Below are 12442 nucleotides of genomic sequence, written 5' to 3' on the forward strand. Positions count from 1 at the left end.
AGGACGGGGGGCTTACTCAGGGCGTCCATGACCTGGAGGTTGTCAGTGGGGTGTGTCTGCGTCTGGTGGTCGAAGCCACCGAAAGTGTAGATTTGGGTGCCCGCCGCCCAGGAGGCGTGGCGGAACCGCTCCACGCCTGGTAGGGACTTCCACTCGCAGGTCTCCGTGTCGTACATGGCGGTAGACAGCATTTTGCTTACGTCTTGCTCGCGGCCGCCCACGACGAACATTTTCGTGCCGATGAAGACGGCCGAATGCTGGAAACGCGCTTCCGGCAGCGACCCCTTCTTGACGGGGGCAGCGACCCAGTCCCAGCTGAGGTCTCGATGCTGCCGCAGCCCCCAGACGTCTTTCATGGGCTCGTTGTTGGTGGTCCGGCCCCCAAATATGACCAGCATGCCGTTCGCTGGGCCATCGCGACATACGTCCGCCGAATGGTACACACGTTCCGGCGGCTTCTTATCCCCGGGAGGAATGTGGACCTGGTTCCAAAGGAAAGGACTCTGGACCACGTCCATATACCAGATATCGTTCAAACTTTGTTGACCGTTGTTTCCTCCGAATACAATCAGGTTCGGCTTATAGTAGTTCATCGAGTGGCCGTAACGGCGACCCGGAGTGGGACCGCTGATTGGCACTGTCATCCACGAGATCGTCTTGGGGAATTTCCGGCAGTCGAGCAAATAAAGCTCCTCCGTACTCAACGTACCGCCCCCTGTAGCACCCCCGTATATCACCATCTGCATCGTGTCCACGCGCGCTGCCCCGTGAGCCGCTCGAGCGCGAGGAGGATTCTCCGCCTCCAGCTTCGACCACGTTTTGTCAGTCAAGTTGTAGTGGTAACACTCATTTGTGATCTGGTAGTGACCCGTATCACCCACCGCACCTCCAAACAAGATCACCGAATTAGGCCCTATCAATGTTGTGGAATGTCCGAACCGCGGAGCTGGCAAATCATGCTGGCTGATTGATGCCGAACTCACTCCCACCGTGGACATTTTTTAATGCCACTCCGCCAAGCGATCAGACAGAGACAAAAGCACGAGTTCGCACTCCCTCTCGGACTGGCACTCGGCTTCTGGACCTTCTTCTATAAGTTCGTCGGCGACCGAGTAACCTGCAACCAACTTTCATCCCCCCGCACGGTTCCCTCACACAACTGAGCCTACCCCTACTAACTGACCTCACCCTCACCAACTGGCCTAACCCCCTAACTGAACCTCTACTGCCTGCGCCGAGGACGCCGTTCAAATTTAACTCTCAGGTGATTCTCAAATTCCTACCAGAAGATGTTCGCGGACCGATAGCCGAAAAGAAACAAGGGGACCCCTGCTTCGAGAAAATGGTACGTAGCTTATAGCTCCCCCTGACCACACACACTGTGGCCCTGGCCTGGCACCGGCAGATAATGGCCCTGGACAGTTCTCTCTGCAGTGCCGCACAAACGGAACCGCCTTTTTCCACGCTATACTGGTCAGCCCCATCATGATCCTCAGCTTGATGCGGCTAAAGCACGACCGCTACTGGGGCGAATCCACCGTATTTGACGCCGTCGCGGTGGTCGTTGCCGGCTATTTCGCCTGGGACCTAGGAATCTCCATCCTCCAGTACAAGGAATATGGATTCAGCTTCCTGCTACACGCCGTGATCTGCCTTTCCTGCATGATGCTCCACTTGCTCGCAAAAGAAATGCGGACGTCCTGGATTATTGCCGGCATGATTGCCACGGAATGCTCCACGATCTTCCTACACCTCCGGTGGTTCATGATCCAGGCTAAACTCACCCACCGACTCTACTTCAAAATCGTCAACGTTCTTTTCATGCTCACCTTTGCCAGCTACCGCATGTACTATGTCGCGGTCATTGCGATATTCCCGTACACACGACATGTCCTCACACACAAGAACTTCGGCCTCAACCGGCTAGACGCATTCCGCATCTGGTACCAGGTAAGACATCACTGCACCCGGCGACGCTCACCATCATCCCGGCAGATGGTAACCTCGTGGCTGTGGCTCGGACTTCAGTACTATTGGGGATTCGCGCTGGTGCGTAGCCAACTTTCCCAAATGACTAAACGCTGGAAGAAGCGGGACTAATCTGGACGAGACATAATCGATGCTGAAGCCAGAGACTGAGGAAGCAGATGGAAGCTTAACGGCGACACGACACGACACGGCACGACACGGCACGAGGACTGTTTAAGACCAGATTAAAGTTTGAGGACAGGCAGCTTCTCATGCCACAAAACGTCGTTGTCATCAAAGCCCAAAGCACGACGCTGCTTCTCCGTCAACGGCTGATTGTCTGGCTGGGGCTCCAGACTGCTGAGGTAACCAAGACCTCGCCCTTTCAACATCTGATAAAACTCCGGGTTGCGGTCCGAGTGAATGACTGCTTCCACGTCCGTGTCATTCGCCATCTTAGCAATTTTGACCATGAAGTCGACCACGCACTACGATCAAGAGTGTATTAAATAATCGAGAAGAAGACACAAGGAGCATGCAGCAAGCAGAAAATTGTCAGACTATGTACAGAAGCAAGACGATGCAAAAGCACTTACGTTCTTCACGAGCCATGGTATGATTCCCTTTAGGATACTCATGCTCATTCCTGGGTCCAGCTTGGCAAAGAGCTCCACGCCCGTGACTTCTTTCTCCAGCGGGTGAATGAAAAACGCCATTGCGCACTTGGGGATTCGCGGAATTTTGGGGAGCGGTTCAGGAAGGGGAAGTTCGAAAACCGTGGCCTTCCCAGCGGTGAGGGGCGGGTTCTTGACCAGCACTATGATCTGCCCAATTTCGTCCAGCGCGTCGATACCTTCACAGTAGGCGAGTGTCTCGCGCTTGCGAATGGGCCACGGCATATCCGCGATGTAGCTCAGCAGATAGGACGCGGTGCCGAACTTTTTCAGCAAATTCACCTCGGAGCAGTATGGCAGCCAATTTTTGAAAGCAGCGACGTCGTCGAGCACGAGCACCATTTTGATGAACGAGATCGGCAACTTGCACCGCACTTTGACACTGACATTCCCGTCGGAGTGCATCTTGTACGCCAGAGACAGCTGCGGCTTCTCGTCCGCGACCCAGGGTTCATCCGGCTTGCCGTTGGCCGTCTCGCCGTGTTTCCGGCGATACTTGATCTTTTGCCCCATTTTTTTAACGCTCCTGCTCATGCTGCGTCTGAACCCCTTCTTCTTCACATCCACCGCAGGCGCAGATGCGGGCGCAGACTGAACGCGCAATGCGTCGTCCGTGATCGTAGCCCCGTACTCGCCGATCACAGCATTCCACTTGTCCACCGTCGGCTGTCGCATCAACGACAATGGGTGAAGGTCGAAGGACACCCGCTGGGCGAGGTCGAACACACTTATGACGTCGCCAAAGCAGTTCCACCGCTCTTGCAAGTCTCGCAGCTCCGACGACTGACAAAAATCCACTAGCGACTTAGCCGAAGCCAACAAACGCTCCAGTTCCGCGGGCGAGCTGTTCTGCTTCACATCAAGCAGTATGTCTGCACCACCGCCGATCTCCACCAAAACCTCGGCGGGAATCACTGTCTCAAGGAATGGAAGGTTACCATCCACAGGGAGGATACACGACGTGGACGCCCCGATTTCATTGAATTTCTTGTCGGACCCTTCTAGAACAGCTTGGGCACGTTCACAATCAATCCGCACCAACCTAGCAAGGATGTGCGCCTTCAGTAAGGCTTCCGTTTTGATCCAGGTTTTCACGTCATCAGCGCATAACTGGAGCACGTCAAACCACTTCTTCAGGAAATTCATGCGCATCGATGGGAGCGACTGTGCTGAGGCCAATGGTTGTGGAAGCACTTCGCTAACCAAGGCGATCGGGACACTCGCCTGATCTGGCCGGAGCATCACACCTATCTTAGCATCAGGAGAATCCAGATTTTCGGCCGCCGATTGGAGTGGATCTTCTTTCAAAGTCTCCGCTTGCCGGATCTGGACAACTGGAGTTTCCTGAATAGGCATCTCAGCGTTCTCTGCGGGGAAAGGGGGTGGCTCGGCTTCCCGCTTCGGATCTATTGAGCCTGACCGAGAGGTTGCGGGGGCGGGCGAACCCTGCATGCTCGCTGTGCTGTCCATAACGGTAGGTGAATCTTGCTTCAATAGAGTCGCATCAATATCCACGGCTTTCGGTACCTGCTCAGAAGCCGTCGCCCCCGACGCAATGGGCTGCGTTACGAGCTCAACCGGTGGCGCTGGCGACTGAACCGGTTCCGTTATCTGTTCAGCCGACTTCGTGCCCTGTTCTCCCGACGGCGATGATGTCAAAACGATGTTATCTCCCGATTCTCTAGCACTAAGATTCCGACTTTCCAAGTCTGAGGGGGTTGCTGAACGCAGAGAAAAGACTCGTTTCACCGTCGAATGACGCTTGTCCAACCCAGATTGTGAAACTCCAATGGTCTGCGAAAAAAATGTTGACTGCTGCACCGCAAGCTTACCTGGCCCAAAGCATCGCCAACTTCCGGCTGAAGCACAACCGCCACCACATGCGTCTCTTCTGTGCAATATATCAATTAGCGTTCCTGGGAGCCTACCAATGACCGGGGCAGCAACGGACGGTGCCTCTTTAGCAGCTTTAGAGCTTTTGCATCCACATATTGTCATCTTATTTATGCAGCGCACACGTGTGCGCGAGCGCCCCGATAGAGATTTAAGCGTTGTCTCTAGGTCAAATGCCTAGAAGCTCGGCGCATCTCAGGTTTCTAGTCCTCTTCGTGGCAGCGGGCAGAATATAGAGGATGGGAACGGAACCATTCTCTCAAGTCAGCGGGAAGAGCGTGAAATAACACGTGCCTAGCGACGGTATCGTCAAATCGCCTTTGTCTTACTCTAAGCCCCCAAAGAAGATTGTCCGTAAGGCTCTCCAGCCATGGATCTCCTTGTCTGCATTCTGCACGGCGAATAACTGTCAGTACAGATGTCGATGTTTATGTTGGTATTAAGCTTACGAGGCATCGGATTCGCAGAAACAGCAGCGACCACGTGGTGGCCAGGTAGGACTTCATGTTTTTCATGACCGTCGAGGCTAAGCCAGACGGATTGTCTTGCATCGTCGGGCACTTTGATTCTGATTTCCACGTCGGCGGGTAGAACTAAAGGTCTCATGGATAGAGAGTGTGGACAAATGGGTGTAAACAGAATACAGGAGACACCTGGGTGGACCACAGCTCCTCCAGCGGACATGGAATAAGCCGTGGACCCCGTGGGCGTCGCAATGATTAAGCCATCGGCGGACATGGAGGTAAAGAATCGATTATTGATATAGATATCCAGATTGGCCATATTGGCTGCTGGACCACGGTCGATAGTGCATTCATTGACACAATGTCCGTAGTAAAGCGCGTCAGCTTCATGGCCATATATTGTGATAACTGAAACAACAACGTTTTATCGGTCCAAGCTTATCCTAAGTGTTATCCGATGTTAGTCCACAACGTTTTAGTACACGCCGGACTGCAAATTGGCTTTGGGGGCGGCGCTTACATAATCTGGATCGCATTTGGACGTTACATTGTTTTGATTCGAACAAGTGAGCCAATGTTGTCAGAAGTTCGTCAGCACTGAATTGGTTGATGTAACTCAGGCTTCCGAGAGTAACACCCATAATAGGGGGCACTGGTCGGTCGTCAAATAGCGAGGAAGCCCAGAGCGTAGTGCCATCACCGCCCAATGATATAACAAGGTCTATCTTCTCCTGCTGCCAAGGGCGGTTCACGTGACACCCCATTGCATCAAAGTCGCCTAGGGCCTCCTTCTCCACGAAGACTTTACAATCGTATTGCTCCGTGAGCCACAGACTGAGAACACAACTAATCGCCGTCACATTGTTCGACTTTATCCTTTTGATTAACAAAACCTGCCACGACAAAGTCTGGCTTTGCCGACACGGCTTCCTTACGTTATGTGGAATATGAGGAAAGGAGTAGGTGTTCTCTGGGCAGTTTTTGGGGCTAAGCATCGCCAGAAAAATTTTGGTGAACTATCTAGCTATTCTAGCTACCCCCTCACCCTCCTTATCGTCGTGAGCACCCGTTACCGTCGCCGCCGGCGTTGTTACGCTTGGTTTGCGAGGCGGTTAGCAGCAGACAACCATTAGCGCGGCGGTGAGTAGCGGGGCTTTAGTTGTCTGTGAGAAGGTGGGGTTGCAGATCCGTGAATACTGACTCGAGTAGTTGTCTTGCTTCGTGGCGTTTAAGCGTTTTGATCCATGGGGGGCCTCCGTTGGTCCTCATGTCGGCATAGAACTGTTTCAGCGGCTCGCCGTAGACGTCGCTGAGTTGCCACAAAACGTTTAACGTAGCTCTGTACATGTTGACGCCTCCCTCGCGGAGGGCCGGGACCAGCACGGGTCGTACCACGCGGACTGGTTCGGTCTGTCGGATGGCGAGGTCCCGGAGAGGCAGAGCGCCTCCGCTGAGGTCGACCGTTTCGACCCACTGGAACTCGTAGTAACATGTATCATGGTTCCCGATCAAAGGCAGGCCGTCCAGGTGTAGGGTAGCCGACCGTCTAGACGCCGTGGCCCAAGTTAGCGTAAAGATGTACTTGGCTATAACACGGCTTTTGAACGGGACCCTCACGTTCTTCAGACGAGGCGCCGCAACCCATAGTACTAGACATCGGTGCTCGGTCGACCGACGAATACCCTCCTGCAAGTCGTCCTTTAAAGACTCTTCCTTCAGACAAACGTCAAGCTCCAACACACCCTGTCGAACCCAAACTTTGTCCGGAAAGGTCAGCTGACACATAGGTTCTAGAAATGCGTCCCGACTCTTTCGTGATTTGCCCCCCTGAGGCAACGGCGGCCCCTCCGCCAACGCAGTCAACGGTGTGGTTCGGAAAAGCAACGGAGTGATCACAGCCTTCCGGGACGTGTTGGCTGCTGCGCTTCCTCCACCGTGTGCCTTCGGCTCTTCGCTTTCAGGTTGTTGAGCCGAAGGCGGCGCAGATCCGGGAGGCTTGATTACCGGCACTTTTACGGGGGTGTGTTTTGAACCTTTCCACTGAATACCCACCTCCTCAGCGTACGGAGGCTCCACCAGACCCCGACACATCACCCATCTTGGTGTAAGCGATTCGCATTTCTGTAACTCATTCAACGCCTCCGTCACCAAACGGAAAGCGTGGGAAATACGAGCCGTCCACTCCGCCCGCTTCTCACTCTCTAGCCAATCTAAATTGTACTTGTCGGGGTGAAGACTCGCTTGTACCTTCAGCTTGATCTTCTTCAACTACAACAGAATTGAACGTCTGTGTGTTCGCCCCCCCTTGGTCGAAAGTCTACCACGTGCCGGCTTACGACGGTCTTGTTAACTGAGTCGTAGGGAATTCCCAAAATGATGCAGGGGTCAAGAGTCTTGGATTTGATCTTTTGCTGCTGTGCTTGTGCCAGGGCTTCGGTGCTGGCTAGATAGTCGAGGATAGGAACGATCTTCTTGAGCCTGTGGTTGGCCTCGAGTCGTCGCTCTTCCTCTTTGGCAAGGGCGACTGCCTGCGCACGTTCGCGCCGAGCCTGTTCAGAACGACAGTTATTGTTGTATCGCTCGAAATGACGGTCCATCAGCTTCATCAGTTCGGGCAACGACATGGACTGGGGAAAGGCCAGACTATACGTAGCCAGCCAAGGCAGAGACAGCTCGTGCGTCTTCACGTAACGGTCCGTCGCTTTCGAGCAGTCGTGATGCCCATGGTACAGACAACTGATCAAGGCTTTCATTTCATCGACCTAAACGTCACACCACGTCGCCATCGCGCACATCGCGCTATGTAACCGTAAGCCATACTTTGAACGTCCACGGAGCTGGTGGGGCAGCGGGTAGCGCAGCAAGGATCACATCGGCTGGGGCAGGTTGGCTGGTTGGGGCAGGTTGGCTGGCTGGGGAAGGTCGGCTGGCTGGGGCAGGTTGGCTAGCTGGGGCAGGCTGGCAGGGTTACGGCGTCGGGTGCGTTGTCGATGTCTCCGATCCGTTCGAGGTTGCGTTTGAGATCGATTGCACGTTCGAGCAAAGGCTTGCTTTTGGGCGTGGTAGCGTCTGGGTCGATGGTGGCGAAGGTAATGAGTTCCTGCATCTTTTGCTTGTAGGACGTCAGGAAGAGGTTGTATATTTTGGCGAATTTGAAGGTGGCGCTACGGAGTTCCTCGAGACCGTCGTCTGTGAGGAGGGCGTCCCGTACGGTGCGGAAGAGCTCCGCGTGATGCAGGTCGGTCTGATGCAGGCGTTCGAGGCCGACGAGGCGTTGTTTGAGTAGTGGGATGGCGCTGCGCACAACCAGTTGGTCCACCTCGGCTTCCGACGGGAGGCTGGCAGAGGCGTGGGCTACAAGCGTTAAGAGTACGCCCACAAACAACCTGCCCACGACGCACAGCTGGGGGTAACTCAGCGTCTTAACCTCCACGTCCAGCGCCTCGCCCACCCCCCAGACCTTGCTGCCCACCAAGTCACACAGCAGCCGAGACAACTTGCACAATTCCACCACGGCCCGCAACTGGTTCATCGCGGTCAAGAACCCCTCCTCCGCACACACCTCCACACCCACGTCCCCACCCATGCAGTCGCTGCGCGCCAACTCGTCCCCCCCGCTGCGAAACATCGCCGTCATCTGTGCGAAGAACTGACACAGGTGTGCGGGGGACTGACACTGTGGGTGGCACACCGAAGGGTGTGGTCGTTAGAGTACAGGTTGATAGCTTACTGGTCGTTAGAGCCGAGGCCGGCGGGGGGTTCGGTAGGTGAGACGGGGATGGAGCTGGCAGTAGTGTCTTCACCGACAGTGGCGTAGGAGGAACGGTCGGGAACGACGGCGAGGCTTTCCCGGCTACATTCGATAACGAGCGTGCCATCCCGCGGACGCCGTTCCACTTCAGCTGCGCTGAGCCCTGGCGCTTGGTTCTCGTCGAACTCCGCCGCACGCAGTCGCTTGTCCACGCACTGGAGCGGTGTCGGCGAGTCCGTGTTCTCCTGCGACCGCCGCCGCTTCCGCGTCTCCAGCGGCGGCTCAGACACCCGCGGGCCTCTGCGGCATGACGCTGTGACAATGGTTATTCACACGCGGGGCATTCTCTCGGGGGGGCATTTTCTGGGCCGGGAGGGGAGCACACGTGTGTGCACACGCGTGTGTCGAGGATAAATGGGCCATGGGAGGGCGGGTTACAGTTGTTTTATCCGGTTGGTCTTGGTGTCGACTAGTGCGCATACGTTAACCAGTACCGCACGGAGGTCGTCGGAAGATTGGAGCGACCTGGCCGCTTCCTCGGCGAGTTTGGTGAACGGCGTCCCCTGTTTGTGTGTCTTGAGAAAATCAAGTATCCATCCCGGCGTCCAAGAAGCAGCCATTATAATTTTGGCATGCGGCTCGCGCTGCTCGGCTCCGTCTCAACGGCTGATCTGTCCATGACCAGCCGCCAGTCCGTCATCCGATCGCTCTTGGTGACCGACCGCCTCCCGCTCTTACCGCACCACAGCCACGAGAAACCCGTCTACTCCACGCACGACGCGCCCGCCACTCCCACCGTCACCCTCTCCGGTGTCCACTCCCATCAAGTCCCAGATCTCGTCCAGGCTTCACCGGACCGTCGCGCGACTGAGACTGAGCGGCCGTCCTCGGAGTTCTCGCGCACTACCGCGCGTTTCTACCACAACGTCCGGCGACCAGCAGCCAGCCAACCCGTCACTCACCTACCGTTCGCTAACCCACTGGTCCCCGACCGATCGGTCGTTGATGATTCAGATCAACAGGTGCCCGCCGAGTTAGATCAACAGGCTCTACTTGGAGAAGTGCCACTTCAAGACGCCGTTAGCCGACACTCTGCGCCGCTCGATCCTGCAACAGCAGGCCAATACCCAGGCATGGTTCTCACTAGCAACGCCAAACACCACACCACCTCGTTGCCTACAGCTGAAGTGCCCACTGCCGAGGTACCTACAGCAAACCTCGCCGCGTCTATTCTGCCAGCGACATCAGCCGCAGCGGGTGCGAGTCAGAAGGAGCCCGGCCGAAACCGGGGAGAGTCGGGAACAGGAAGGGAGCCTCAGGCTTCAAGACTAACTGGAGCACGGGGCATTGTACCGGTCGAGGCGTCCGGGTCGTCCGCTGAAGGACCAGCAACTGAGGCGAGACGGGTAACGGAGGAGGAGGAGGTCGGGGTGGTTAGGACCAGTGAGGTGTCCACTCAGATGAAGCTGACGTGCGACGCATTGACACACTCGTGCTCGACGGACACGTGCTCGCTGGACCGCCGATGTGCGTTGGATGGACCGGCCTGGTTCCCTTCTTTGCCGACAGCCAACGAGTGTTGCTGCCTTGTTAAGGACCTGGTGGAAGCCACGAACTTGATCTGCTTGGAAATACCCCGACCTTCACTGACTGCAGAGGGTTTCTTGGTTACGGAATCAGCGAACCGCCACCATCACCGTGGCGGCGGAATGGGAGGCGTCGTGGATGGCACCGCGGTGGACCAGATTATGAGTCACAGCACGGCAATGGAGCACACTGATCCCAAGAGCAGGATGGGTCATACGACTGTTACCCACGGCGGCAGTAATTATCTGTCTGGGTCGGAGGTTTCTGAATGGCAAGCTTCTGGTGGTATGCTTGGGTTGTCGGCTGGGTCGGAGGGGGATCCAATAAGGTCAGTGCTGGAGTCGGCTGAGGGCGGAAGGGAGTCGACGGACGGCCCGGGGCTAGTGGCGACAGGGGCTGGGATGTTGGAGAGGGGCCGTGCGGAAGCGAGTCTGACTTGCAGCTTCTTGTGTTGCCCGCGGCCGGGTCGGTTCTGCGGGCCGCAGTGTTGCATGGATGAGGAATACTGTGGCGAGAGTATATCGACAGGGCTGCCGTGTTGCAGTTCGGTGGAGCCGCGTGTGCATGACTGCTGTCTGGTAGGCACTGGCTGGTTCTGCGACCGGAGTGAGCGTTGCTGTTTGGACGAGACGGGGTGTGTGGAAGTCTGTGAGTCTGGTGGTGGACCAGTGGTTTTAGGCGCATCCGCACTCTTGCTTTCAGCGGCAGTCGGTTTCGGCTACTGGAGCTACAAACGATGCCGGAAGGACCCTGTCGGCAACCTCGTCCTAGGGCCATACGATGCCACACAGCACGAACTACGCAGACCCATTTACGAGAACGGAGACAGCCCAGCCAGTCCCGAAACGCCACCCAAAAATCGACCCACCAGAGAAGAAAGCAAGAACATGACATCCGGAGGCGTTTACGGACACAGCATCACCATCAGCGAATAAGGGCAATCAACAGAGAAGTTTGTTTCGCTCGGACACGGCCGGTCGGCAACATCAATCGACTGAGTGGTCTGGAAGGACTGGGCAGCCGGTACTGGTCTGGAAGTACCTCGTGGCCCGGTACCACCTTGCGGTCGAGCGGCCAAAGCCAATTGTGCTTCTTCGGACTGCCTCGGAGTCAGACGTGGGTGACAGACTTGAAGATTGCCCGGGTGGCAGACTTGAAGATTGCCCGGGTGGCAGACCTGAAGACTGCCCGGGTGGCAGACATGAAGACTGCCCGGGTGGCAGACATGAAGACTGCCCGGGTGGCAGACCTGAAGACTGCCCGGGGACCAGTGGTTCTGGACTTATTTATGAACGTCTGTTCATAAATACAGTTGTCATCGGAGCGACATCACCACCAGAGGATGATGTAGAGACACAATAGTTTAGCTAGACAACCCTAACCTAGTAGGGCGACATACATTATGGGAATTTGGACTTGGGAACTTGAAGACGTAAGTCTCGGTCGTCCGACGTAGCAGATCGTGAACAGGAGGGGGCTATCAGATTTTGGAGACCTTGCTCCACTGAAAAATTCTGCTCCCACTGGCTCTGATTGAGAGACGCGTGAGGGACGAGGGGCCCGGCTAAGTAGGAGATCAACAGGCCATTGCCACGAGGCCCGGAATGTCGTCCACCTTACTCAATTCCTGTAGAACTGGGATCAGCTCCCGTAATTCATTATCATGAGGGTTGCTGAACCACGACCGAACCGTGATCGCATTATTCGGTTGCAGCAACGAGCTCACAGGAGAGTTCTACCGAAACCAGGCAATGTCGCCGCGACGGGGAGGGGGTCAATAAATAAGGGGATCGGTGACCTTACGTCAAGGATGAGGACCTTTCGCGGATCACGACCTAACCTCGCCAGATCTTTGATGTAACTTGATTGCCAACAAAGGCACGAGTCCCTGTAGAGTCTTTGTGAACACAACTTTCCGGAATCCAAAATGTCTAACAGGGGTTCCGCGTACTGTCAAAAGAGAGAGTATGGATCGACGAGATATTACCTTCTGAAGACTTGCGGTGAATATGACAACTTCAAATAACTGTGAACACACTTTCAAAAATTCGTCGACACCTGAAAGGTTTGGCATGGAGGGGGGAGGGGGTGGAGCGGGGGCGGAT

The 12442-nt window shown here is 55.7% G+C and overlaps 8 protein-coding genes across 8 annotated transcripts; 2 read left to right on the top strand and 6 right to left on the bottom strand.

Annotated features, from left to right (window-relative positions):
• Nucleotides 1-16: 16 nt before the first annotated feature.
• GNI_035470 (serine/threonine-protein phosphatase) lies at nucleotides 17-998 on the bottom strand (the record flags this gene model as incomplete). Its single annotated transcript, XM_011130973.1, has 1 exon — nucleotides 17-998. A coding segment is annotated over one exon (982 nt), but the record flags the coding sequence as incomplete, so codon positions are not given.
• Nucleotides 999-1004: 6 nt separating this feature from the next.
• GNI_035480 (TLC domain protein) lies at nucleotides 1005-2100 on the top strand (the record flags this gene model as incomplete). The annotated part of the gene is made up of 3 exons (XM_011130974.1): nucleotides 1005-1112; nucleotides 1435-1950; nucleotides 1996-2100. The coding sequence occupies 3 exons, from the start codon at nucleotides 1005-1007 to the stop codon at nucleotides 2098-2100; spliced, it is 729 nt and encodes a 242-aa protein (XP_011129276.1).
• Nucleotides 2101-2213: 113 nt separating this feature from the next.
• On the bottom strand, nucleotides 2214-4640 carry GNI_035490 (hypothetical protein; the record flags this gene model as incomplete). Its single annotated transcript, XM_011130975.1, has 4 exons — nucleotides 2214-2456; nucleotides 2565-4436; nucleotides 4475-4533; nucleotides 4571-4640. The coding sequence occupies 4 exons, from the start codon at nucleotides 4638-4640 to the stop codon at nucleotides 2214-2216; spliced, it is 2244 nt and encodes a 747-aa protein (XP_011129277.1).
• Nucleotides 4641-4865: 225 nt separating this feature from the next.
• On the bottom strand, nucleotides 4866-5994 carry GNI_035500 (NAD kinase; the record flags this gene model as incomplete). The annotated part of the gene is made up of 3 exons (XM_011130976.1): nucleotides 4866-5407; nucleotides 5520-5892; nucleotides 5935-5994. The coding sequence occupies 3 exons, from the start codon at nucleotides 5992-5994 to the stop codon at nucleotides 4866-4868; spliced, it is 975 nt and encodes a 324-aa protein (XP_011129278.1).
• Nucleotides 5995-6154: 160 nt separating this feature from the next.
• Nucleotides 6155-7623, bottom strand: GNI_035510 (hypothetical protein; the record flags this gene model as incomplete). The annotated part of the gene is made up of 2 exons (XM_011130977.1): nucleotides 6155-7267; nucleotides 7336-7623. The coding sequence occupies 2 exons, from the start codon at nucleotides 7621-7623 to the stop codon at nucleotides 6155-6157; spliced, it is 1401 nt and encodes a 466-aa protein (XP_011129279.1).
• Nucleotides 7624-7943: 320 nt separating this feature from the next.
• On the bottom strand, nucleotides 7944-8531 carry GNI_035520 (hypothetical protein; the record flags this gene model as incomplete). The annotated part of the gene is made up of 1 exon (XM_011130978.1): nucleotides 7944-8531. One exon carries the CDS (start codon nucleotides 8529-8531, stop codon nucleotides 7944-7946), a length of 588 nt encoding a protein of 195 aa, XP_011129280.1.
• Nucleotides 8532-8725: 194 nt separating this feature from the next.
• On the bottom strand, nucleotides 8726-9370 carry GNI_035530 (hypothetical protein; the record flags this gene model as incomplete). Its single annotated transcript, XM_011130979.1, has 2 exons — nucleotides 8726-9050; nucleotides 9189-9370. The coding sequence occupies 2 exons, from the start codon at nucleotides 9368-9370 to the stop codon at nucleotides 8726-8728; spliced, it is 507 nt and encodes a 168-aa protein (XP_011129281.1).
• A 57-nt stretch (nucleotides 9371-9427) lies between these two features.
• GNI_035540 (hypothetical protein) lies at nucleotides 9428-11272 on the top strand (the record flags this gene model as incomplete). Its single annotated transcript, XM_011130980.1, has 1 exon — nucleotides 9428-11272. One exon carries the CDS (start codon nucleotides 9428-9430, stop codon nucleotides 11270-11272), a length of 1845 nt encoding a protein of 614 aa, XP_011129282.1.
• Between the last annotated feature and the right edge of the window lie 1170 nt (nucleotides 11273-12442).

The sequence above is a fragment of the Gregarina niphandrodes genome (genome assembly GCF_000223845.1).
Source record: "Gregarina niphandrodes unplaced genomic scaffold scaffold00004, whole genome shotgun sequence".
NCBI lineage: Eukaryota > Apicomplexa > Conoidasida > Eugregarinorida > Gregarinidae > Gregarina > Gregarina niphandrodes.